At 40.1% G+C, this 26,911-nt stretch overlaps 1 protein-coding gene across 1 annotated transcript in view; it reads right to left on the minus strand.

Moving 5' to 3' along the window:
• The window catches only part of shisa8b (shisa family member 8b), a 49,578-nt gene that overhangs the window by 13,532 nt on the left and 9,135 nt on the right, over window positions 1–26,911 (minus strand). The window contains exons 3-4 of the mRNA XM_063481562.1: window positions 17,429–17,553; window positions 1,691–1,804 (exon numbers count right to left, since the gene is read on the minus strand). Of these exons, the coding sequence (XP_063337632.1) occupies window positions 1,691–1,804; window positions 17,429–17,553 (239 nt within the window). The remainder of the gene's footprint in view (window positions 1–1,690; window positions 1,805–17,428; window positions 17,554–26,911) is intronic.

Here is a 26,911-nt window from a genome sequence, read left to right on the forward strand (position 1 = left end):
CTATTTTGACTCACAGGGAGGTAGTACACTTTAGCTTCAGACTACTTTCAACCTCTCTTTTACAAATATAGGCTTCAGATTTTACCTGTTTTGATTTTGTATTTGAGGTCAATATAAAATTTAGACATTATACAGTAAGTTAAACTGTATGTGCGCTATATTGCCAAAGTATTCACTTGTCTGCCTTAACACGCATATGAATTTGAGTGACATTCCATTCGTAATCCATAGGGTTTAATATGATGTATGCACACTCTTCTGGGAATGTTTCCAGCAAGGTTTAGCAGTGTGTTTATGGGAATTTTTGATCATTCATCCAGAAGCACATTTGTACGATGAGAAACTGATGTCGGACGAGAGTCTGGCTTGCAGTCTCCGCTCTAATTCATCCCAAAGGTGTTCTGTCTTGGTATGCTGAAGCTTAAGCGTTTCTTTCACTGAAACTATGGGTCTGAGCCTAACTCGTCCAAAATGTCTTTCCTCCTGAAAACAACCCCTCACCGTAATCCCTCCTCCGCCAAACTTTACACTTGACACAGTGCAGTTAGACGAGTCCCGTTCTCCTGGAAACTGCAAAACCTAAACTCATCCATTGGATTTCCAGACTGAGAAGTGTGATTTGTCACTCCAGTGACCATGTCTGCATTGCTCCTGAGTCCAGTAGTGGCGTGCTTTACACCACTGCATCCAATACTTTGCATTGCACTTGGTGACATAAGTTGCTTGGCCACAGAAACCTCTTCCATGAAGCTCTCGACGCACTGTTCTTGAGCTTGGCCACATGAAGTTTGGAGGACCTTGGCGACTGACTATGAAGAAAGTTGGTGACTTCTGCGCACTATACTCCTCAGCATTCGCTGACACTGCTCTGTGAATTTACATGGCCTGTCACTTTATGACTGAATTGCTGTCATTCCCATTTGCTTCCACTTTATTATAATACCAATAACGATTTACTGTGGAATATTTAGTAGCAAAGAAATGTCATGACTGGATATTACGCAGCTGAAATCCTATCATGGTACCATGCTGGAACTCACTGACCTCCTGGGAGCGATCGATTACTTGTTCGTAGAAGCAGTCAGCATGCCTAGGTGATTGATTTTATACACCTGTGCCCATTCAAGTCATTGGAAGACCTGAATTCAATGATTTGAATGGAAGACTTTATACTTTTGGTTATAAAGTGAATCATGGAATAAAAAATGTAAAGTACTGTGCAACTTTTTAGTGTACGTGCAAGTAAGCTAGCTACACATTTTTTGTTGAAATAAAAATCATCAAATCTGTATTACCTGCACTCCATATATCATAGAGCTCTGTCCTTAGCAATGACTAAGTCTGTGGGGTCAGATCGTCCTAAAATATTCCTGTACAGTGAGGTTTCTTTGAATCAAATCACACAAAGGCCTTAATGCAATAGCTCATGCTTGTCTGCATGACGTGGTACCATGGGGAAGTAAATCTCCTGTGAAGTCCAGTTTACGTCAATCACTTAGTAACATTTAGATGATTAACGTTACTTAAATGGGAACATGGTGGGGGGCCTCTCTTTAAGATTAAATCTGTTTTCCACGAAGTAAAGGGACCCTTCATCATCTGACAGCTCCTGTACTCTTAACTTGTACTGTAAAGGTTGCAATGTCAGTTGAAATAAGCATCATTTAGCATGTATTTGTGTCAGACTTACCCACAGCTTTGAGGGAGGTGTATTTGTTCAGCCCCACTGTGCTGTGGTTGCTGTGAGGCTGTGGAAGCCCTTGTCCAAATGGTCCATAAGCAGAGTTATTCAGCTGGTACTGTTCTGGTAAGAGATAGACAAAGAGTCAGTTGTAAGTACATGCATGCTTTACCTTTAAAAACAGTCTCACAACATATTCCTGTCTCGTTCATACAACCGTAACTTCAGCTTTTTAGTGTTTTAAATTGATTGTAACTGTGCTGCAGTTACCAAATGCAGGCACTAAATACATTTACGAGTCATGGGTTTGGGCCATGTGACTTTTTTTTAACCGTGAAGTACAAATTTGCCGGGAGCAAGAATGGCCGACGCATCCTTACAGTAGCCTGTCAACTTGAAGCACTGCCAGTGCAAAGTGCCTATACTGTAGCACAGTACATGCGGCAACTTCTTTATTATTTGCCCACAGATTTGTTTAATAGTAATCTAAAGTGAAATAATAAAGGTCTGCGTGTGTTGCCTGAAGGTTTTTACAGTTTCAGTTCAGATTATACTAATATTTCTAAACCAACATAATGAATTGTGGCTATAGGGACGCTCTATGGTCTGCAGCAGTATATACCTTTGCCTCACCAGAGGCAATATTGCATAAAAGACACTGTACAGACCCACTGCATGTTCATCCAGTAAGCACTTCATTAAAGATGTTACACCATAAATGTACATTCAGAACACAGACAGCTACATAATTGTGAAAAATGAAATAAAATCCATAAAATTTAATTTGTTGATTTGTGAATTTAAAACCTCATCAGATGCCAAAACAGCATTTTCAAGCTCTGGAAAGTTACTGTCTTTTAAAATCTTTGATCATGAGAGTTGCAGGGTAGAAAGGAGAAATACATCTTTGTGTACACTGCAAAGGAATGTGTCTTTGGATGTACTGATTTGATTGACCAACGGAGGGCCTAGCTGGATGATACTGCAGCCTAAGGGTTATGACACACCAAACCAAAGCAACAGGCCACAGCATGCTGCTGGGCTGTCATTAATCGCTGATGAATGTAACTTCATAATGGAGAGATTTCACTCATTTAGAGGAGTTTATTATTGTTTTAGCCTCCAGCTTTTCTCACTTTTAACACATGCAATAGATTTCCAAGTAATTGCTTTTTTCCTTGTTATAAAAAGCATTTTTCCTTGTCCATTGTTGTATTTAATGTTAGATATCCATGCATCCATCCATTCATCCATCCATTGTTTTGGTTCTATGTTATGGGGCAACAGTCTAAGCAGCAATGCCCAGACCAGCATCTCCCTATGCCTCTTCCTCCACCATTCCCATGGTGTTCCTAAGCCAGCAGTCCCCAACCGTTTTTGCGCCACGGACCGGTTTATGTCCGACAATATTTTAAAGGACCGGCCTTTAAGGTGTCGCAGATAAATACAACAAAATAAAACCAGTACCAGTACACCCCCCCCCCCCCCCCCCCCCCAAAAAAAAGATTTATTCATAACACACAGGAAACCGAGTTAACGATAAAAACGATTAAAAACCCTGAAAACAATAAATTTCACACCCAAGCCTCAACTCTCATGGCCCAGTACCAAACGACTCATGGACCGGTAGGATTGGGGACCGCTTTCCTAAGCCATCTGAGAGACATAATCTCTCCGCTGTGTCCTGGGTCAGCCCTGTAGTGTCCTCACAGTAGGACATGCCTGAAACACTAGGAGGCACCTAGGAAGCAACTTAGTCAGATGCTAAAGCTACCTCAACTGGCTCCTTTAGATGTGGAAAAGTAGCGACTCTTCTCTGAGTCTCTCCAGAATGACTGAGCTCCTCACATGATTTCTAAGGGAGAGCCTAGGTATCCTACAGAGCAAAAGAACGAGCTCATTCTTTTGGTCACTATTCACAGCTCGTGACCATATGTGAGGGTAGGAATGTAGATTCACCACTAAAAATGACAGCTTCATTTTCCCACTCAGCACTATATTTATCTCAACAGATTAGTGCAGATGCTGTGCTCCTAACAATGGGCCAGATATCCTGGACTCCAAGTGGATTTCCCAATGGACATGCCAAGATTGGGCAAACTCCCACACATGTCGAATATCTTTGAGAGGATAAAGAGCTGGTCCAGAGTTCCAAGACCAGGATACAAAGCATTTTATATCTCCTTGTTAAAAGGAGCAGGCAGATTCTTCTTTTCAGTACCCTGACTTAGACCTTCCCTGGAAGGTTCAAGAGTGATCTGCTCAAAGTTGGAGAACACTATCTAGGCCCCCTTCTTAAAAAGGGGAACCATCACCCCAGTCTGCCATTCCAGACACACTGGAATGACCATGTGTCCCCTCAGTGACCTTAACTGCTGTCAGGTGGTAATGTGTGGTGCAGAAATAGCACATGCAATTGTGGTCAGAAATTTACGTGCACTCATCGTGGGCATGAATGTTTTGGGAATTTTGGGCTTTTAATGATTTCTTTGAACACTGTTCTTTTTCCAAGGTGGAATGATTATACAGTATACATCTTTAATAACTTTAAAAAACAAGAATTGGGTAAACAAGTTTGAATTTGTTTGGTATTTTCTCTAATCCACTATAACAGATGTGCTGAAGGGTTTACAATGTTTTAACTTTAAGGCCTATGAACTTCTCATTAGTGATCATGACTGACTACAACTGGTCTTTGCCAGCATAAAAGGGATTTTTGACAGCACTCATTGGACTGACCACTATTCAGTGGGAACAATGAGAACAGTGGAAAGGACCAAGGAACTCAGTGAAGATCTAAGAAGAAGAACTGTAAAATTATAGAAGGTCAGAAGGTCTTGGAGCCATTTCTAAACAACAGCACATGCCAAGAATTCAGTCAGTTCAAATAACAGTATATAAGAGCTAGTTTTTCAAATGTATGACCACTTCGCCAAGGTCTGGAAAAAGACCCAGGCTGTCAGATGAGAGAAAAATGAAGATGTTCAGAAAAAAGCAGGAATCACTAAGGCCACAACCAGTGGTTCACAGTGAAGTGAGGTTTATACCATCGTGACCTGAGAGAGTGTCAACTAAGAGAGAGCCCACTGCTGCAAAATTGACAACTTCAGGCTTAATTGAAACTACCAATCACACACATGGACAAGCTAAATTCCTTATGGAGAAAAGCTCTATGGTCAGATTGAGTTATTTGGCCACAATGACAAGAGGAATGCTTAGAGGAGTAAAGCCTAAGAAGACTGTACCGGCTATCAAGAATCATCATGCTCTTGGGCTGTTTGGCGCCCCAGAAAAATGGAGGGATTAATGAAGAAGGAAGATTTCCTCCATATTCTTCAACTTGACCTCAAATTAAAGGCTATAAAGTTTGACACAATTGGGTGAAACAAAAGGAGAATGATCCTAAAAACACATCAAAACTTGTGGAGAAACCAGGTTAACATTAAGCTTCTGGAATGGTCCTCCTGAAGCTCCAACCTCAACCCTATTGAAACTTTAATGACTATGCTCAGAAGGCGAGTCCATGCCAGGAACCCAATCAATTTAAATGAATGCTACCAATTCTGCCAAGAAGAGTGCTCTAATATTTATGCCACAAGCTTTTTATTTTTTTATTTTATTTTTTTTACCAAAAGCAGCTGGTCAAGGTGTAACTTCTTAAGGCACATTTAATCAAATGTTAGTATAGGGGTATGTATATATTTGAGTCTGCGTGTATACTTTGGACCCAGATTAGAGAAAATCCAAAATAAATTTAAAGCTTATTGAGCTTTATATTTAAGATGTACCAGCCTGGAAAAAGAACAGTTAAAAAAACCCCTAAAACACCAAAATGATAAGTGATTTATTCTCATGATGAGTGTATGTAAACTTCAGAGGAGAACTGTAAATGCAGGATTAACATGAGTTTAAAAAACAATCAAAAAAATATGCCCTTTTACTTTGAAACTGGTGACTTTGGGTGAAACAGTTCCATCCCTGACAGGCAGTCGGTCCAAAGCTAAATGAACCGAGGTTAATGAACAATGGAACAAACTAGGAGTAAAAGAGTAAATCCCTGGCTATTAGCAATAATGAAGTCCACTGATGCAGCCAGTGCACTTGATGTGAGCCCCAGGGATGGATGGATACACACGAATGTTCACTCTGACACACACATACCTAAACATCCTTCATGAGGTCATCTGAAAGAGAAAGACAAAATTGGTGGGATATAGTGCTTGTATAGAGTGTCACAGTGTTGGAAGCAGAAAACATGCGAGAGAGGTACAGATGTGTACACTGTATAGCTTTTAAATGTTATTCACTAGTGAGAGAGACAGAGACACAGAGAGTATTACAGAAAATGGTAGGATGTACTAGTCGAATAAATTAGAACATTTTTCAGAAACGGCGGGATGGAGAAATGTCAAGAGTTAGTCATTATGGTAACAACATTAACACAACTCTGAGACCACACACACACAAGTAAATAACCTAGTGGTACTGATGTTCCAGCATTTGCCAGATTAGTGGGGAAAAAAGTCCTTTTTATGCCATCATCGTCGTTATCATCATTATCAATACCTTCATCTTCCTGTCATGAAGCTATTGGACCGATAAATGACCAAGCGATCACAACACACTGGCTATTAATTCAACACTTGATTAACATTTGGTTGTAAAATGGTTTTGATCAGACAGCTGCCCAACCTCCAGTGGTGAGCCTATTTATATGATCCTCTGGACAGACAAAGCTTATTTTTCCCACATGCTTGTTTTGAAGTGTAGTATGTAATTAATGGTACCTCATAAGAAGTATTTGGGCCGGAATCTGCTTGTTGCATGAAAGGGTATGCAGAAGTTTTAGGGGGAAAAAACTCAAACAACACGTATTAATGAATCACCCTACTGAGCCAAAAACATAAAGTAAGTGGATTCAATGATAGCATAATGGAACAAGTAGCAAAGTGTATTTGTTGAAGCCAATGCATAAAACACTAAATGAGGGAATTAGGAGAAGTTCTGGTTTGAAGCCGTAAAATGTTAAAACACCACATTAATTTCTCCATTAAGCACGGCAATGTAAATGTTAGTCATTGGGATCTCTTAAGCACTGAACAAGAGGGCAGGAAAGGTGCTTAATGAGTTATGTAATATCTTCTCTCTCAGTAGGAATGCTGGCAGTGCTCGATTAATGTGTACAGAAACGCTTCTTGTGTCTTCTGTCTAAATGATGTTTGGAGCATACTGTCTGGGGGGGGGGGGGGGGGGCGCAGAGAAATGCAAATGTCTGAATGAGCTGCATTGGACACTAAATGTGTACAATGCTAGCTTCCTTATTCCAAGTCACTGTGATGGACCTGTGATGTGTTGTACAGATGTGAGACTAGCCAATGATCGTCCAGTGAACATTTATCCCCAAAACAGAAGTATTTCCAGTAAAAGAATGCATCTGGCACAGATAAAATTGCCTTCTGTTGTGTGCTACATGTGAGAACAGGTAACTTTAGACATGTGTCTCTTGTGTGTCTCGACCTAATTCTCCCGACATTGTCCATAGTTCTTTTGTAGAAATGGCTTCTGTTTGCCATGATTTTCAGATATACTTCCACAGGTTTAATTCATTTTGATCTAAACCTAATGAATCGGTTTAGAGAAGGGCAAGTAACATTATTGTGTTACAAATTGATGGTAAATGTATAGAGTCAAACGTGAGACTGTAGTTCCTGGTGTGGCCATGGCTCTGAAACCAAGTCCGTCCCCATGCCCAACTTAACAGTAGAAATGAACATGTGTACAGCCTGGCACAATTTCTTTTGTCTTTAAAGCAGTGGCATAGGGTGAGTTTATAGAAAGGCAAGCAGGAACTCATTTGAAACTTCTCAACTTGCCTGTTTTATGAAAGTAGAGATGGCAGTATACCGCTCCATTATCCAGACTGTCCTTACTAACATGCTTAAGAAGTTATTAAAAAACGTTTTCAGACTACGCTCTAGTAGCTCTACATCACACAAGGTGGCCAAGGTGGTTATTAAAAGAAAATGTGTATGTTAGGATGACGGAGGGCTTGTTTACTTGTTAATGCAAGCTTTATTTCCACACAACACAGCTCATAAATAATCTCAGTGAAAACAGAGCTTGTCTCCGCAGCTTGTCTTGAATGATAAACATTAAACTGTAAGTTTAGTCAAGCCTGCTTCCAGAGGCAATAGCCACCGATGGCAACAAGATGGGAAACTTCTCTCGCAGGCAGTGAGAGACGGCTGTTCGAGATGCAAGGAGAGAGATTACTTCATGTTTGTTTTAATAGATGTCTGTATTTAGATTACACTGGGCAAGCAGTGCTGCCTTGTTTGCCTTGCTTGCCATAACAGAACAACACTGCTCTAAGAACTGATGCTCCTTTCATAACAACTCTAGTTGGTGGATTTTTTTTTAACTTACCCACTGGGTTTTGCGAAGGTTTAACTTTAGGGCCGGGGTCACTTTGACAGACAATGGTGCCAAGACAGGCAACTGTAGCCAGCAGTGTGTCCCTGTACTGGACTTCTCTACAGTCCACATTTGTAGTATTGGTACCATTTAATGAAATTATCTGTCAAATAATAAGCTTTCTACACAGGACTACATAGAACCTTAAAAATTGTCTTTTACACATGACTTTAGAGGCATTATGTTAACTGTTGTCTGTATTTTTGCTTACAGAGCTTTGCAATTTGGAACATTTTAGAACCTAATAAGGAAACCCAAAAAACCTAGAGGGCAAAAAAACATAGCGTTGGTGGCAAATGTTTGTTAGATTTTTCCCAACCCTATTGGAGATTTAGATTTGAGGGGTTTTCAGCTAATCTTTTTTTTTCTTTTTTAAAAACCTTTAGAGCATTTGAGAGTAATTTCAGTAAACTGTGCTGAGGACAACAGCACATTGATTTAAATAGTAAAATAACTGGTGCTGGTAATTGGCCATCATTTTAGGTTCAGATGAAGTCTCTTCTGATTTAAATAAGTGAGACATTGATTATTAATAACACAGACATTTTCTGATTTGCAGCTTTTTATGATGAAAAGGAGGATATGTTTTTCTCGCAACATGAAAAATACTAGGTTATCAATAAATTAACAAGCAAGGGCTCATAGTTTGCCAGATATCTTCACTTTTCAGAGTGTCTAACTATTTAGCAGTTTAGAGTTTTAGAAGGCTAATGATGTAGCAACAGGAGCTTCAAATTGATTTTCAGGTCACAAACTTAAAAGCAGTTAGAGTTTTCAAGAAGTTTAAGTGCTTTTTAATGCAAAGGGATTCACACTTCTTCAGTTTCTCTCACTCTCCCTCCCTCAGTAACTTCCACACACACATTCACACGCACCAATCATCTTCCTGCTGTTTGTACCAGCCTGCAATTGTGAGTGCTCAAGACCATGAAACACTGTTTCTGTGCATTGAGCGTGTTTGTGCATCTCTGAGTGTGCGTTGGCATGATACAAATGATACATAAAAGGAGTCTTATGTGCCGTGGGGAAAGAGATAAAGGAGAGAGTGCATTGCATGGCGTCTCTCATCTCCAAGATAACACAGGAGCATCTTTGTGTGTCCGTGAACAGCAAAACAGCAGTGGCAAGAATAAGGAGACATAAGTGCTGGGAATAAAGCGAGTAAGGAGGGTGGGTACAATGTCTAATTACAGTACGATCCAACGTGAAAGTCCGTGTGCATCATCATTGAGTGTAGTAGAGGCAGTGTGAACAAACACAACCTTCTCCCACATCCACTTACTTTATAACCCTCGCTCTGTGCGATTGGCTGAGTCAGGCGTACGCGTGCCTTTTGTGAGAATAATAAACATGACAAGAACATGGGAGTACAGATTCATACTAAGATCATTAAGTAGTTTGCCTCTAATTGACCCCAGGGAAGAGTTGAGAGGGCAGGAAAACATTTTGGATGACACAAGCACTCAGAGTCACTCTTCTGACAGCTGGGGTAACAGGGAAAAAAGAGATGTGGGAGGAGAAGAGGTGAAATTTGTGTTTGGAGTGATTTGTTACTGGGTCACCCTACTTCTGCAGTCGACTTTGATAAATAGGTCATCGCTTTTTGCTTCAAGCTTTCTATCTGCAATGACTCATATTTGTTAGAGACCAAATATTTGCCTCCTCTCCCCAGTTAACATCACGGATGGTTCATGTACATCTCAAAGTATGTGACTTTAAAGGCTTGTGACTTCTTGACGTTTCTAACCTATAAAGTCAGAGTGAAGCAGAATTCAGAGCTTCTGTAATGTGACATATTTCCACATGAAATGTAACGTGGGCGCATGGATTTAAACACAGGTCTGACGACAAAAGCTAACCTACACATACTGGTTACTCTGCCAGAACCACATTTAAAAATATTTATATATTAAAATATGCTTGCTGAAAGTTATTGGTTTGCTTGCTACCCAAGAGCTTAATGGCCAAGTGCACTTTTACCACAATCAGAATCAGCTTGATTGGCAAAGTATGTGGACACATGTATGGAATTGGGCTCCGGACATCTTTGCAATGGTGCAAAGAAGTTGGAATAAATGATGGATAAGATATTTTATAGACAGTGGACAGATGGCAACAGTCAGGATAACAAACTTAAGGCTTTATGTGGGAGTCCAAAATTCAATGAGTGACATCAGGGTGGTAATATGTGTCTCTTACATCAGTGGTCCCCAACCCCCGGGCCACAGACCGGTACCGGTCCATGAGTCGTTTGGTAACGGGCCGCGAGATTTGAGGCTCGGGTGTGAAATTCATGGTTTTTATCGGTCTTTAGCATTATTTTTTAAAATCGTTTTTATCGTTAACTCGGTTACCCTGGGTCTTTTCCCGTGTGTTATGAATAAATCTTCTTTATTTTGGTACTGGTGGTGGTTTTATTTTGTTGTATTTATCTGTGACACCTCAAAGGCCGGTCCATGAAAATATTGTCGGACATAAACCTGTCTGTGGGGAAAAAAAGGCTGGGGACCGCTGTTTTAGATAGAATCTGTGGCTTGTGTACTAGAGCAACAGGCTGTAAAGAAGAAGGAACACAAAATCACAGATCTGCAGAACATCTCGTTATGGTACTCAGTGGAACCAAGTGGATACTTCAAACTTTTTTAACAGCGTCCTATAGGCCAGGTCCAACAGCAGCAACAATCCCAAAGGAATTTTCTGCCTGGTATAGGTTACACAGCAAAAGAGTGCTGTGTAACCTATATTTAGATTAGTTTTCATGTTACCTAATAAGCTATAGTTTAGGATCTATCTGCACTCTCACATAAAAGAATAAAGTCCACATTCTTTTTTAAGTGAATGTCAGCACAAGAGAAAATGGCAGCAGTCCTCTCAACAACCCTCCAATTAGTTCAAATGTGTTCAATTACTCTGTGTGTAATGAGTTTTACTTTTTTCCAAAGCCACCTCTGCTTTCTTGTCTACAGTGGAAAAACCAATAATGTTCATCTGTTTCCTGCCCCAGCAATCTATGCAGTGCTCCACTTTGTCCTGTGGCTCAATAACGGAACAGTTTGGATGGTGAATACATGTACATACAGTGTCTGTCAGTTTAGATTCAGTACAAATAGCCTGAAAAGTAAAAAAAATATAAAATAAAAATAAAAAATCCTTGAAACAGATGAAGATGAAGAGCTCAGAAATGAGCGAAGAGCAAATGAATATCTGGGACAGAGGGAGGTGATTCATGGTGCACTGACCCTTAAATGTCATGCTGTGAGTTTGCTTAAAACCATTTTATAACCAGATATATATATATATATATATATATATATATATATATATATATATATATATATATATATATACACATATATATATATATATTTGTAGATGGTAGACAAGGCAGTCTTAAGGCAAAGTCCGTATCTCAGACTTTTTTTTCCTTCTCAGTTGATAGTTGTGTTTGGATGTTTGTTTTTTGGTTATTGGTCAGTAACAGCCACTGGACATTTTCTCCCTGTGGGAAAAAATGACTACTATGTACATAAATATGAAACACACTCCTCACTCACACCTTGCCACAGGTGCCCTCAATAGATTACACGGTGGTGGAATGGGGCACCGTCTTACAGAAGTTTCACACCTTAGCCCAGGCGATAGTAACCACCTGCACTTTTTGTGACAACTTGGCTAATGTGAAGACTCAAATGATTAATAGTAGGTCAATGACCTTCAGGAGCACCTGCAAGGGGACAGTTGCCACTTGAGGATAAATGCCTACTTAAGACTCTCCATCAGTTGTTTTACAACTGACAAAGACTCTTGAATGGAAAGTAGAAATGTTTTCATGAATGTAAAGAAGTCCACTTGCCTTCTTTTCAAGCACATGAGACAACAAAAAACCCCACACCTGGACAGTATGGGCCCCTGAAAAGCCCTCTGACTGTCTAATGGATGTGAAATAAAGAGCAACAAAATCTGACCACAAGAGGTCTGAACACCTTGGAGATCCACATACATCATATTTCTAAAAGTATTCATTCATCTGCCTTCACACTCATATGAACTCAACTGACATCCCATTATTAATCAATAGGATTTAATATTATGTTGGGCCACCCTTTGCAGCTTTAACCCTCTCAAGGCAGGCGTTGCAGATTTGCAACAGTTTACAACTAACAACCTGATTACCCCACATACATATTTTATGAGTTTTTTTTTTTGATAATTTTCCCCGAATATCAGATTTCTCCTGTAACTAAAACTTAATTTGAGCCTGAGAGGGTTAACAGCTTCAACTCTTTCAAGATGGCTTTCCACAAAGGTTAGTGATGTTTAGGAGTGTGTTTATGGGAGTTTGGGGCCATTCTTCCATAAGCACATTTGTAAAGTGAGACACTGATGTTGGATGAGAAAGCCTGGTTTACAGTCTCCACTCTTATTCACCTGCCTTTATAGACCTTGCTTTGTAGACTGGTAGTCATGTTGGAACCGTTCCCCCAGCAACCACCAAACCCAGACTCATCGTTGGACTTCTAGACAGAGAAGTGTGATTTAACAGTGATTAAATTTCACCACTGGACTGGCACAAGTTTCATCCTATCGCTTTACCATGATTCATTCTTTCACAAATATTTTCACATGCAGTCTGCATGCCTAGGTGCTTGAGTTTATGCACCTTTGGCCATGGAAGTGATTGGAGCACCTGAATTCAATGACTGGGATAGTTGAGTGACTACTTTTATCAATACAGATGTTTTTTGTACAGAATCAACGGAATAATGAACAACTTTTTGTCTTTCTTCCTCTTTCTTTAAATCTAAATTAATTTGCCTTTTCACTTTTACCCTGTTTCTGTCCACACTGTCCAATTCTTATACTTCCATTAACTCACTGAAAATATAAAAACCCAACATCCATTGAGCTGCACTCAGACAAACTTGACTAGCAAACCGGACACGAAGTTGATATATTGATACAGCATTATGTAAAATAATTTTAGGTGCACTATTCTCTTTGTTTTCGGTCCTGCATCATAGAAGTGGGTGTTGGGTTGATGGTCGGGCCATGCTAATGGGCATTTCGAGTTCCTGAGGGGGTAAAGAGTGGGCCTAGAACTTGTTAAAACATAGCCATTCTTTTTGTTCCCTACATGTTAAAACTAAAATGTGAGATGTGGGTGTGCTGGATTTGGAGTTGTTTAAAAAAGCTGTGCTGAGTCATACTTTTAGCAATGTAATTTGCAGATGACACAACTCTGCTGGGGCTCATCTCTGGGGGGGATGAGTCTGCCTACAGGGATGAAGTAGAGCGACTGACAGCATGGTGCACAGACTACCTGATCCTGAACACAACTAAGACCAATGAGCTCACTGTGGATTTCAGGAAAAGAAAAATGGACATTCAACCACTATACATCAGTGGGGATCGTGTGGAAAGGGTACCAGACTTCCATTTCCTGGGAGTCCACGTCATGGAGAACTTGGCATGGGATGTGAACATGGCAGAGCTGGCAAAGAAGACCCAGCAGAGACTATATTTCCTGAGTGTCATCAGGAAAAATAACATCTCTCAAAAACTGTGGGTGTCCTTCTACCAATACTCTATTGAGAGCATCCTTTACTACTGCCTCTGTGTGTGGTTTTCAGCTCCACAGCAGGACAGAGAAAAACACTCCAGTGAATCATTAAGACTGCCCAGGAAACCATCGACTGTCCTCTACCCTCTCTTGGGGTAGAGGACAGTCGACGGCCACTGCCGTAGGAAAGCCAAGAACATTTAAAAAAAAATGTTCTTGGCTGAACAGGAGTCATAACAGGAGCATTAAAGCAAGTAGCCATCAGGGCATTATACACCACCTAGCACCATATGTAAAAGACGTGCAATATTGCCACACATGTGATGGTGTTCCCATGCAATTGTGTTACCGCCACCGTAAGGAAGGCACCTAATCTCCCTATATTTCATGTATTTATAATGACAATAAAGATATAGAATGTAACAGCATTCAATGACAAATATATTTTGTTTTTAAGTGTATTCTCAAACAATGGGGGGGGGGGGTTTAACCTGTAAATTCTGTTTATGATGAATGTTCTCTGCTTGACTTTGACTCTTCACATGTTTATATTATCATCTGTGCTTTTCTTTAGTAATCTTACTTGCAGTTACTGTTTGTATAAAACTAATAGTTTTCTTACTGCTTAGTTTCCTTGTTTTCCTGTCAGTTTATCTTCTTCGTCTCCTGTGTTTTACTAGGCTGTGTCGTTATCCTAACTGGCTTCACCTGTGCTTCATTCCTCAGCTGTGTCTAATTCCCTTGTCCTTTGTCAGAGCATCTATTTCCCTCTTGGTGTTTTCCTATTTTGGATTCTTTTTTTTTCTTTGCTTGTGTTCCTTTGCACTCTGTGGATTTTTTACCAGCTGTAATAAAACGCTTCTAGTTCATCTATCTGTCTCAGAATCCTACATTTTGCATTTAGGCCCTAATCGAGCAACTCTTGACCTTTGAAAGTTTATAAAAACCTATGATTGGCCAAGTCCTCCCTGGTTACTTTCACTTTCAAAATACTAAATGGCAGCGGTGAAAATGCTCAACTCAAGGCTTCATAGCAGACGTTCAGAAACTCCACAGTAGCCGCGTCCCTCTTTTTTAAAAATATATTATATATATATATAGAGAGAAAAGTCACACTGCAACAATCGTCCTCTTAGATTTAGTTCCAGCCAGCATATTTGTTGCCCTTTTCAAGTGCATATGATCAATGACTGGATTAAAGTGTCTGCCACATACTGCATGTGGCATCATGTCATTAGCGGGGTGTGAAATTCCACACAGTGAGAGATGCGAGATAGAAGCTGCAGGGTCTCTCATACGAGACGCCCAACCTCTCCCACCCTTCCACACCATCAGATGCAGAGTACACACCATCACATCGCTAATCAATGTACATGCACCATCAGTTACTGGTATGCACAAACCGAAACAATCCAGGCACACAAGAGGTGGTTTGTTCTGAGTAAAACATGGTTAAAATAGGTGTTTAAATTCCACGTTGCTGTATCTGTAGTCCAGAGAGTAGTGCGGTGTGCTGAACGGATAATTGGAGGTGAGCTTCCCTCCCTCCAAGACATCTACAGGAAGCGGTGCCTGAGGAAAGCGGGGAGGATCATCAAGGACTCCAGTCACCCCAGCCATAAACTGTTCAGACTACTACCATCAGGAAGGAGGTTCTGCAGCATCCGGTCCCGTACCAGCAGACTGAGAGACAGCTTTTTCCATCAGGCCATCAGACTGCTGAACACTTCATAGACACCTCACCCTCACTACTGGAACTTCAACATTATGCACTCCACACTGTATATAAATACCACTGTTTTGCACATACCAACCTCTGTATATTTTATATATCTTATTTTATTGTTTACTTTATTTCATTTGTAAAACATGTATATACATACTATATACACACTCAAACACACACACGTAGAAAAACATATTTAGTATACACATTCAGTAATGTATATACCTTTACATATTGTACATATATTTATTACTTTTTAGATTAGCCATTTTTATATTTTGCTTGTTTTACATTATTGTATTTTGCACAACTCTGTTGCTTGTGAAGCTCGCACACAAGAATTTCACTTCCATGTACTGTACCAGTGTACCTGCACATGTGATGTGACAATAAAAGTGATTTGATTTGATTTGATTTTTTCTGCTGATGGAAATGTAGGAAAAAGGCACATGCTGCCTTCAGGGTTCAGGCCTGCTTACATTAACATATTAATTAAACAGTGCATGTGTGTGCATATTGAGCAAGAGTCACACGTGTAACAAGTATGTGTTCTGCCTTTTATTGTTTTCACTTTGTCCTATCCTGTAAATACATCTCATCAACCAGTGCCAGTAATACGTCGCAGTTTAGGACATTCAGTTTTACCGGTAAACAAGCTAACCTACCAAATGTCACGATAGTGTCTGAGTAGATGGGAACACATTACTTCACCAAACTTGAGGTTGATAATGGGGTTGGTGTACAGTGGTGCATGTAGCTAATTTGCTTTGATCAGCTTCAAGCTGCAAGACAGATGACTGGCAGTTCCCTGCTTATTGAAAAGATTCTTAACCTAATAAACTTTCTTTAGTCCAGTTTCAAGTGTTTTGTAGACACAAACAAGCAAAAAGCATCCAATGTGCTCCCACTGCTGCAGATTGTTCTTAGTTCTGTGACTCTTTTTGTTCTCCTGTCTCCCTGGTAGTCTCCATTCAGTGCATTCGTTTTTGCTGGTGGATGAATTTTGTAATTCCACTCCAACCCTGTATGTTTTGGTCAGTACCTACACTTTCAGTAAGTCTTTCATATCTAATATGGTCAGTCTTGCTGATTCTGAGGTCAATAAGACATTTTAAAAAAATTGTATGAAAAATTGTTTCAATTTCATATCATTGAAATATCTCTCAAAGAAGGATAATGAATATAACATGAAGTTCAAAGCAACTGGGTGTTGCTGAGCAAGAGGTTTCCTTGTTCAAACCAATGACTGTAGAAAACTACTACTTTTCTGCAGTCATTGGTTCAAACCAGCTGGCTGGTTGGGGCTTTTCTCTTTGTAGTCTCCATGTTTTCCTTTTACATGCCTGTGATATCTCCTCACACAGTCCAAACGCGCTTTTTAGGTTAACTGGTGATTCAAAATTATTCATAGGATTTAGTGTGAATTGTTGTCTGTCTCTCTGTGATAGGCCTGCAATAGATTGACAAGCGGTCCAGAGTGTACCCTGCCTCTCACCCTATGACACTAGAGACAGACTTCAGAGAGAATTAAACTAGTTATCAATTCAATAAGTTAACGCAGGATATTCCCTGTACGTTTACATGACACGTGAGACTTTACTATTAGAAAAATCTGAAGCGATTAAACACAAAATAGAGATGAAAAACAACACCGCTGCTGCAAGCAAATCATGGGCATGAGCGCGTGTGAGAGGAAAAACATTGTACAGGAGTCTAGTATTAAAATACCCACTCATAAGTTACCATGGCGATATGCTCCGTAACAAGTGAACTATCTTCATAGTACAGAAAACTCAGGCTTAACCCTGAAATTACCAGGGTAAGATGAAATCTTGCTTCATAGTACAGGAACAGTACTGTTAGTTGGTGAGCCTATAGTCTTGCAGTCTTTGACAGCAGTAAACTAATCTTTTACTGCATTACCTTTTACATGTGCACGTGTGTTTACATGTGTTTTTGTATGTGCACAATCTTTCCTTGCACTTACCACTCCTGCTGCGCAGCATCCTGGCTGACACGCCGTTGACTCTCCCTGCACTGGGCGGACTGGCCGTGGCATTTTCCACCGAGCTCACCTCATTCCCCTGCTGTTTCAGCAGGTCTGTCAGCGTCCTGGAGACCAACAAACACACACACACACACACACACACACACACACACACACACACACACAAAAATTACAAAAATTGGGGGGTTGTGTTTCATTACGATGTTTTGTTTTGGTTTTTTTTACAGGAAACAAAGACAAGCAATACTGTAAGAAAATTTAAGTACTGCATAAGTAATTTAAAGGAAAGTTTAAGTAATTGTGGGTCATGCATAAATAAATGTATGTATTGCACAGCTTCATGTATTTTACAGAAAAGAAGAAATAATGACATTGTAAGTGGTGCCTAAATTATGGAAATTATACAGCAAAGGAGACACAAATTATACGATAAGCAATTGTAAGCATTGTGTAATTTCATGGTAATACTTAATGTACGATGTAAGTGGAAAAATATTTTGAAATATAATATAATAGTGTTTTCTGCTAAATGACCATGAAATTCTACACCACCTAAAATTACATATGCAGTATTTATAGGTAAATATAATTTCATGGTAATTTCATTTAAAATACATTAAAATTCCATTTAATTACAGAGGAATTACACACTTGGTCATGGGCTGTATTATGAAGTGTGACCAACAAACAATTTGAACCAAGCCACAAACATAGTGTTAAGTACATGTGTGCACAAATGACCATGGAAAAAACATTTTTACCACTTTGTGTCAGGTCTCTCTGCATATACATTATATAGCAAAAGATTTGTGTCAGATTGGAAGACATTTGATGCTGCTGCCTGTATTCTGACAAAGTTAACTGTTGGCATCTTGTTACATTTACTGTAGGAAATATGCTTATGTAATTGAGCCTGAGCAACATATTTTTATTTCCAGGCTAAATTTCAGCCAGCTGTATTGACTGGCGGCCTTTTTGCTGCTTGTCGTGTTTGCAATATGTTCACATTGAGACTTGGCTCTAGAAGAGTTTGAGTGCAAGAAATGCTTCCAAACAAGTGTGAGTGCAAGTGTTCATGTGCGCACACACACACACACACACACACACACACATGTCTGGTTTGCTATCCTCGTGGGGACATCCCATTGACATAATGCTTTCCCTAGCCCCTTACCCTAACCCTAACCATTAAAAATGAATGCCTAACCCTGACCCTTACCCTAAACCTAACCATAACCTAATTGTAACCCTGACAGTAAAACCGCATTTTGAGTGTGAAAATTGCTTTCAACCCCGAGGGGACCTGGATTTTGGTCCCCACGGTGCAGAAAGTCCCCACCAGGATAGTAAAAGTCAGATTTTGGTCCCCACCAGGATAGTACGAACCCGTACACACACACACACACACACACACACACACACACACACACACACACACACACACACACACACACACACACACACACACACACACACACGTTTTCATATCTTAGTGAGGACATCTAATTGACATAAAGGCCTTCAAACTCATGGGGACGGGCATTTTGTCCCTATGAGTGACTGTTCGTCTCCAAAAGTAAAGTGTCATGCCAATTTTCTGTCCTCAGAAAGATGTCTAAACATGTACACTTTACACATACACACACACTTTACACACAGATGTATGTTTATGCACAGTTTGGGGGACTTTCCCTTCATCCAACACATATCTGCTGTCTGTGTATTTCCCAAAAAACCCACTATTGACTCAAAACACTTGTAGTTAAGCTTTACAAAAGGAAGTCCACAGCACCACTCATACACACACACATACACATTAATGCACAGGTATACAAGACACGGTGTTGCCAGGGGCCTCTTGTTCACACCCAGATACCGACTAGAAAAGCACGTCCCTTTGGCCACTTCTCTGATAATCTGTAGGTGTGATGATGTGTGTGAGTAACCGTGACACAGATGCCAAAAAGTGGCTTCTGCAGGGACTATGTTGTCGCAATGAAACTCTTTTGATGTAGAATATAATCCCATCTGTCATCACCCACAAGTGTCTGTTATAGATAAATAGTGCATGTTTGCTTGTCTTTGTGACCCACATTTGACTCCCAGCACTCGTAATGGTGCTGAATGATAAAACCACTACAAAATATATATGGATAAAACAAGTGGACGATGATTTAACAATAATTTCACTGAATGACTAGAACTACAGTACTGTGCAAAAGTCTTGAGTCACCCCTTATTTCTTTATAATTGGCTTCCAAGAAGCCAGACCTTCCTGTCGTTTTGAAAGAGGTCTTAGCAATAGTTCTCCAGGCTTCCTGAATTGCTTTTCCAATTTCATTTTCAGTCCGGACCTGTACATGACCATTTTCAGATGGACTTTTTTCTGTTTGTTAAGCCATTCAATACTAACCAATGACCAACTCAAGGGATGAACCAGTGTCTATAAGAACCAATTTTAAATTGCATTTTTCATCCCTTTTTTTTTTTTTTTTTAAAAAACCATTTTTGTACCAGCAAATGGATTCTCAGAGCTGAAAACTTGGGATGTATGTGGATGGTGTGCAGTGTGTCTTAAATAGTTTGAAAACATTGGACAAGGAGGACAAAACAAACGGCAGGCCTTAAAAAAACTGTCACCTGCCTCTGAAAGAAAAAAACCACAGCAAAGATCTGACACAGTACCTGGAATATACGACCCTTCAGTTAATTCATCTAATATTTGCTGAAGCTTCACTAGAAGTGGTCTCTGTGGAAGAGTGGCTGACAATAAGCTGTTCTTAAGAAATGGGGAAAGTTCACAAGAACTGGACTGAAAATCAGGTCTTATGGAGTGATGAATGTAAATTTTAAATTTTGAGTTCAAATCATCATCAATATATAAAAGGGGGTCAGGAGAGAGCTACAACAATGAGCATCTACAGCCATCTGTAAAACATGGTGGAGGCTCTGTCATGGTTTGGGGCTGAATTTCAGCCAGTGGTGTTGAGGATCCTGTCAAAGCACACAGAAAAGCACAATCAGATGTTGATCCACCTTCCACTACTACCCAAAGCATATGATTGGTTTCATTTTTGCATGATAATGATTCCAGATATTATATGGAATCTACCAGTGTTGTGTCTACTTAGCAAAGAACCAATTTTAAATTATATTTTGGCTGTGTTGAAGAATAAAGGTGATCATACCATGCTGTAAAACGCTCGACCTATTTCCTTCATTTCTTCATAGCGAAATATAAAGATATGAGGGGTGATCCATGGCTTTTGCACAGTACTGTAAATGTTTGCACCGGAATCCAGACACGACTCATCTTCAGTTCTTCATGTTGAAAGCTAAAATGTTCCCAGTCTAATTCAATTACATAAAAGTAAGCCAAAGGTTAACACTAAACACACTAGTTCCAACATTAATAAGACCCTTAAAACACTCATTAATGAGTCTTCCACTCTCGGTTTCTCACTCTGAACTCACTCAACATTTCTCAACATTTGACACACGAGGAAAAAAACCCAAACGTCTTGAATCATTTTCTCTCATCTTCTTTCATTTCTTTATTACGTTTTTCTTTGAGTCTCGTTCTTTCTCTCTCATCCCCCTCCTTTCCTAAACTCAGTCCTAAATCTGACTCTTTGTCTTTTCCCTCCACTTCAAACCATACTGTTTGTCTTCCTCCCTCACCCTCTCTCTGCTCCTCATCCCTTCTGTGACTCACTACCACACAGTGCCTCGGGCCTCTGCGCACGCTTCTCTTGGCTCGCTGCTCAAACAACTTGCTGATTTGGACTTTTAATCTGCAACAAAAACTGCACCTGTCTTCAGGCTATGTGGTGTTTATGGAGCGTTGGCTGGGCTTCATGAGAGTTTCTATGGGTGCCTTTAAATAATGAAGACGTCTTTGTCGCTGGTTAAGAGGTTAATACTGGAGTGTGGGCTAGATTGACAAGAAAAGTCTGTAGTATCTGCAAAACAACCCAGATGTGAACATTAAAAGGAACACACTCATTAATGAACCAGAATCAGCTGAAGTCCAGCTAGTGACTACTCTTGGACTTTCTCTTGGTTTATTGGTTTACAACGGGGGTGTCCAATTCATTTTACATCCTGGGCCACATACAGCCCACTTTGATCTTAAATAGGCCAGACCAGTGAAACTCCCCTTTCTACCAGTGTAAAGAAGTTACATATTTAACTGGTTTTCTACATGATAAAGAAAAAGCTGCTGTGACAAAGACATAAATCTGTCAGCACGACTCTTTAGACTTAAATCTTATGAAATAAATGTGTAAAATTATATTTACAAAAACAGTTACAGAGGTTTTATTAGGGACATAGCTAAGCATTTTGCAATTTGGCATAATTTGTGAAAGTTGAAATTTCTTCGGTATTGAATAGCAGAAACTACGCTTACTTGTCAGAGGTAATTTTTTGGGGGGGAAACCAGCGGCTGACAACACTGTACACAACGGTAGATTGTTGCGTAATAAGCAAGCGAATAACCCAGAAAATAAAGATTTTTGATGGAAAACTGGTCTCAAAGCTCACTGATGAGAGAGCTGTGCAAGAAGTGGGATTTGAATGGAATTCATTACAATGTTATTCAAACATGACGCGTAGTTTTGTCTTCTTTTGGTTTTGGTTCAGTGAATTTTGGTCGGAGAGTTACGAAACCTGCAGTTTCGGAATCTATGAGATGTCTACTTTCAGCACTTGCATGTCCATGTACGTGCTGTCGGGTGAACGGGGGGATCCGTGTTTTGTGTTTACATTTTTTTGTGGAACCTGCTCTTTAATCGTTTGCTGTTTTAACTGTTTGGTGGTTGTTAACATGGTTTTGTGAGCTTTAGCTGATATTCTAACGTTTCTGTGGATAGCAGACATGTCTATATTTAAATATTGGTATATACTCTTAAATCAGATGTTCTTCCCCTTTGCCTCTAGTATAGAGGGCATTGAGGTTCAACAGCTTAATTCTTCATTTCTTAATCACTTTGTGTAGTATGAATGGCCATCAGGGAGGTTTTTATCAGTAGGAAAAGCTGTAAAACATATGAAAATAGAGTTAAAAGTCCAAAATTTATGGTTGTGCTTGTTTGTGGTGAGAAGCAGACCAGTCATGTTAAGAATTATGAATGGCTTCAAGCACACATTCATGGCTGTGAGACTCATTAGACACTTACGTGCAGATGTTTCTGCATCTCTGCCATTCAAAGCAGGGCTGAAGATTCGGCTCCCACATACCTATGGGACATTAACAGTTGACATATAAAATTATCTCATGGGCCGGATATAATTGTATCACAGGCCGGATGTGGCCCACTAGCCGTGCCTTTGACACCCCTGGTTTACAATCTTGGTAAAATATTAAGTGAGTGTAGTCATCCATCCATCTATATGATGCCTTCTAAGGTACATTTGATCTATTATGATCAAATGTACCTCTACTGCAACACCAGAATATCAAGTCATGTTGAAAAGAAAGTACATCCTCTTTGAATGTAAGGTCTTGACTTTGATTAAATCATTGCATTCATTCTTTTCTTTTTCAGACATTTTTTTGTAGCTTTGCTGCTGTGCTTGTGTTGTAGTCCTGTTAGATGATCCAGTTTTGGCCCAGATAAACTCAGTAACTGCAAGCTGCCGATACCCTGTGGTTGCAAAACAAGCCCAAATCATGACCCCTCCACTACTGTGCTTGATATGCTGTTACCATGCTCTTACAGAACATCTCCACTTTAAAAAGGGTAAATGGACTGTATTTGTATAGCGGGAGCCACCGGGCCCTCTGACCACCACCAGTAGGCAACGGGTGAAGTGTCTTGCCCATGGACACAACAACCAAGACTGTCGGAGCCGGGGCTCGAACCGGCAACCTTCCGATTGAGCCACGATCGCCCCACTTTAGCCATTGTTCCAGAGGTTTTGTAGTTTTTTTAGTTTGCAGGATCTGACCTTTGGTTTAACTTTCTGATCTGTTCCCTCCTGGGAAGATAAGCAACCACCTTTGTTACAATACTTTTTGTATTTACCCAACAAACTCACATTTAGATAGCTAATAAAAAAAAACATGCAAAATTATCCAGACTCCCAATGTAAATGCCTCGATGATATGAAAGGGCAGGCCAAAGCTCAGCAGAGCAGCTTTTACTTTCACTGGATTGCCCTAAGGTTCCCTCAACAGTGTTCCCTGTGAAAATTATTGTTTCTGATCTGTACTCTTGGAGAAACCTTATGGAACCTATATGTGTATTATACTTATATATTCCGTGAGTAAGCTTCTGCCCTCACTGCGCTTATTATCCTTTAACATATTATATAAAAGTATTGTGCCTGAGATCGGAGAGCTCATCAGTTCTTCCATCCTATCTCATCACATTAAAGCCACAGTGAAATGAGACTTCACTAATGTCCTGTAACAATCAATTAGTCCTCTCAGGTCACCCAGATTAGAGCGTGCACAGTGAGTCGTTCCAACAAATATTAACAGTAACTCTCGAAATGTGAAATCCTCTCTGCTGTATGACTGCACTGATTGAATGTAAGATGTTCTCAGTGAGTACATTACACCATTTCTGTACACTGCACCTACAAGCAGTAAATATCTACTATGTAAACATTTTTACAAGCTCTTGGTGATTTTGGTTTTACGGCTTTTCCTAAAACATCAAATTGTGGAGTCTGAGTGATAAACATAATGACAGATAAAAATACCTTCCAACCAGGTTAGCCGTTGATGAGTAGTGTTTGTCTCTGACCTTTTCCTGAAGACAGCAGTTAAGCTCGAGCTGCACATGGTAACCACATTGTAACAGACGTCATTCCACTCTGAGTCTTTCTTCCTCTCATTTTTCTGCATATGTTCAACACCTGTCTTCTGTTCAAAACCACTTTCTAAAGTCTGGAATTCTGCATGCAGTGCAACAAAATACCTATAACATCGGACCAGAGCTCTTTTTGCAACCTTAGCTGTCACCCCTCTGTTCCCATTAAAAAGAATGCAAGTTTACAGCACTACCATGCTTTCTGCACTTTTCAAACCTACATCCAAAGCTGAAAGCTACATCGAGCTTTACACTCTCTATGATTTTTTTTTCCTTTCAGGCAAGAGGACCTTCTTTTTTTGCTTGTTTTTTTCCGCCTACTACTTTTAAAACAATTAAGCACTGCTCTGTGGAGATATGTCAGTTTTCCTTTTGTCAGTGTATCTGGTCGCACCCCTGCCACTTAGGCTGGTGCATATGCAAATCAGAGAAGCTGAGGGCACAATAAGCAGGTCAGTATCTGCAGACATTTCTACAATATTTCAATGCAGGAGCACGGATTTTCACAGAAGGCACAGAACCGCTTGAATAGTTAAGACTTTCTGCAAAAAACTCTTCATTCAGGCTTCCTACAAGTGAATGTTCCCTTCTGTTGCATATTTCCAACAGCAACATCAGTCGTTTAGAAGTGAATATCAGAAAGTCATGAGAGCACTTTAAGCTTTTGTGTGTAATGAGCAATACACTGAGCGATTCTACAGGACTTACCCACCTCCATACCATCAGAGATGCAGGCTTTTGCACTGAGCACTGATAACAAGCTGGAGTGTCATCATCATCGCTTTAGTCTGGAGAATGCAATGTCTGTGTTTTCTGCAAAGAATTTCAAATTCCGATTTGTCTCACCACAGAGCAGTTTTCCACTTTGCCTCAGTCCATTTGGACATTTTGCTTCCTTTCTGCATGATAGAGCTTTAACCTGCATTAGTGGATGGCACTGCAAACTGTGGGAGTGTTTGTAATTTTTTTCTTTGACACGCTGCCTGTCTAAGATATTCTTTTATACCCAATCATGTTACTGACCTGTTGCAATATTTTTCATGACATTGATACTTTTTCTGTGTTCTATTGTGAATAAAATATGAGATTATGTGATTTGGATATCATTGCTTTCTATTTTTAGTTGCATTTTACACAGCGTAACAAATTTTATTGAAATTGAAGTTGAAGTATAACAACAACAAGCAAAGGAAAACTTACAAGAAGCTGTGCCAGTGTCTAGACAAGCACACTTCATGCAGCACAGAGTATTATTTTTGACTGCTTCTCCTTTTTGGCCTGTTATCTGTCAGTCAACTTATGCATAAGGACAAGAACACCTTTCAATTTAGGAAATTCAACATGTTCCTTTATCAACATTAAACCTGCAGAAGTATTACTAATGGACAGACAGCATTTCTGCTTCATTACCCTTTTCAGTTCAGATTTTTCAAAAAATGATCCAAATGTAATAAAATAAAACTTTAACAGACAAAACTCTCATTGTTACGACTCAAAATTCTTTGAAATGCCTTGTTCCAGACATGAGAGATGTAAGGATGGCTATCTTTGATATTTTCAATTCCCAGCACCTTTACTCAAAAAAAAAGGGGGGGGGGGGGGGGGGGGGGGGAGGCCACAAACACAGAAACAACACAGTGCCAAACCCTTAAGTCAGTGTGCGTTGACCCACATTTAAGTGTGTGTGGGCCCAGTGAAGCCCGGCAGCGGTGAGGAGGAGGAGGAGAGAGGAAGGTAAAGTAGCTGCAGGGTGAAAATTGTCACTTCTGATGGAGCCAGGAATCTGTCAGCTTATATGTTCTTACACTTTGGGAGGAACTGCGACGAGTGATGGCGCAGGCACATGCATATGCACACTTTATCACATTTGTTTGCAAGTATGCATGCATGCAGACATGCTCACGCAAATAGTGGCAACAGGTGAGAGGTGATAGAGAGTGACAGCTCAACCCTGGAGGTACTGAAAAAGTAGGAGAAATTTTGGAAGGTGGGGTTATGGAAGTGTAGGAGAGAGCGGAGGAAACTTAGTAGTAGTAGATATTTACAGCTTGTAGTGGCTTGACTTGCTTCCTGTCTGCAGTCCGTGTACAGGGCAGGCTGCAGGGATAACTTCACATCTATCTTTTCTAGTACACCTGTTAAGCCGTGAACCATGATGCTGTTCATGAATGCAGGTTTCAGGGTGCTTTTCCTTCACAGATTAAGCACCTCCAGTATCAGTTCCAGAGACTCCAATCAAGATCCTTTTATTAAAAGCTAATTAAGAGAGAGATCCCTTATATCGTTGAGTCCCTCAGAGGACAAGCTTGTTTAAATTGTTATTTACATTATAAAACTGCAGATAGCTGTAATTTTATTACTAGTTTCTTGATTTGGAGCCCAAAAATGTGAGCTAAAGTACTGTTAGGTCACTCTCTTGTGTCTTTTGACCATTGAGCGTAGAGCCGTCTTTGTGATGGAGTTATTTATAACACTGGGTTAGCAGGGCTCTGTTAGAGATCGCTTTCAGCCAAACGATGGCCAGGATTCTCCAAAGGCTTTTGGTGTGAAAGGTTGAAAGTTTGTTGAGGTCACTGTCTGTCACCTCCCATTACTCTGAGCCACAGAGCAAAGAGAACGGCACACAGTGGGGGATTTAACT

The sequence above is a fragment of the Pelmatolapia mariae genome, linkage group LG8 (genome assembly GCF_036321145.2).
Source record: "Pelmatolapia mariae isolate MD_Pm_ZW linkage group LG8, Pm_UMD_F_2, whole genome shotgun sequence".
Classification (NCBI taxonomy): domain Eukaryota; kingdom Metazoa; phylum Chordata; class Actinopteri; order Cichliformes; family Cichlidae; genus Pelmatolapia; species Pelmatolapia mariae.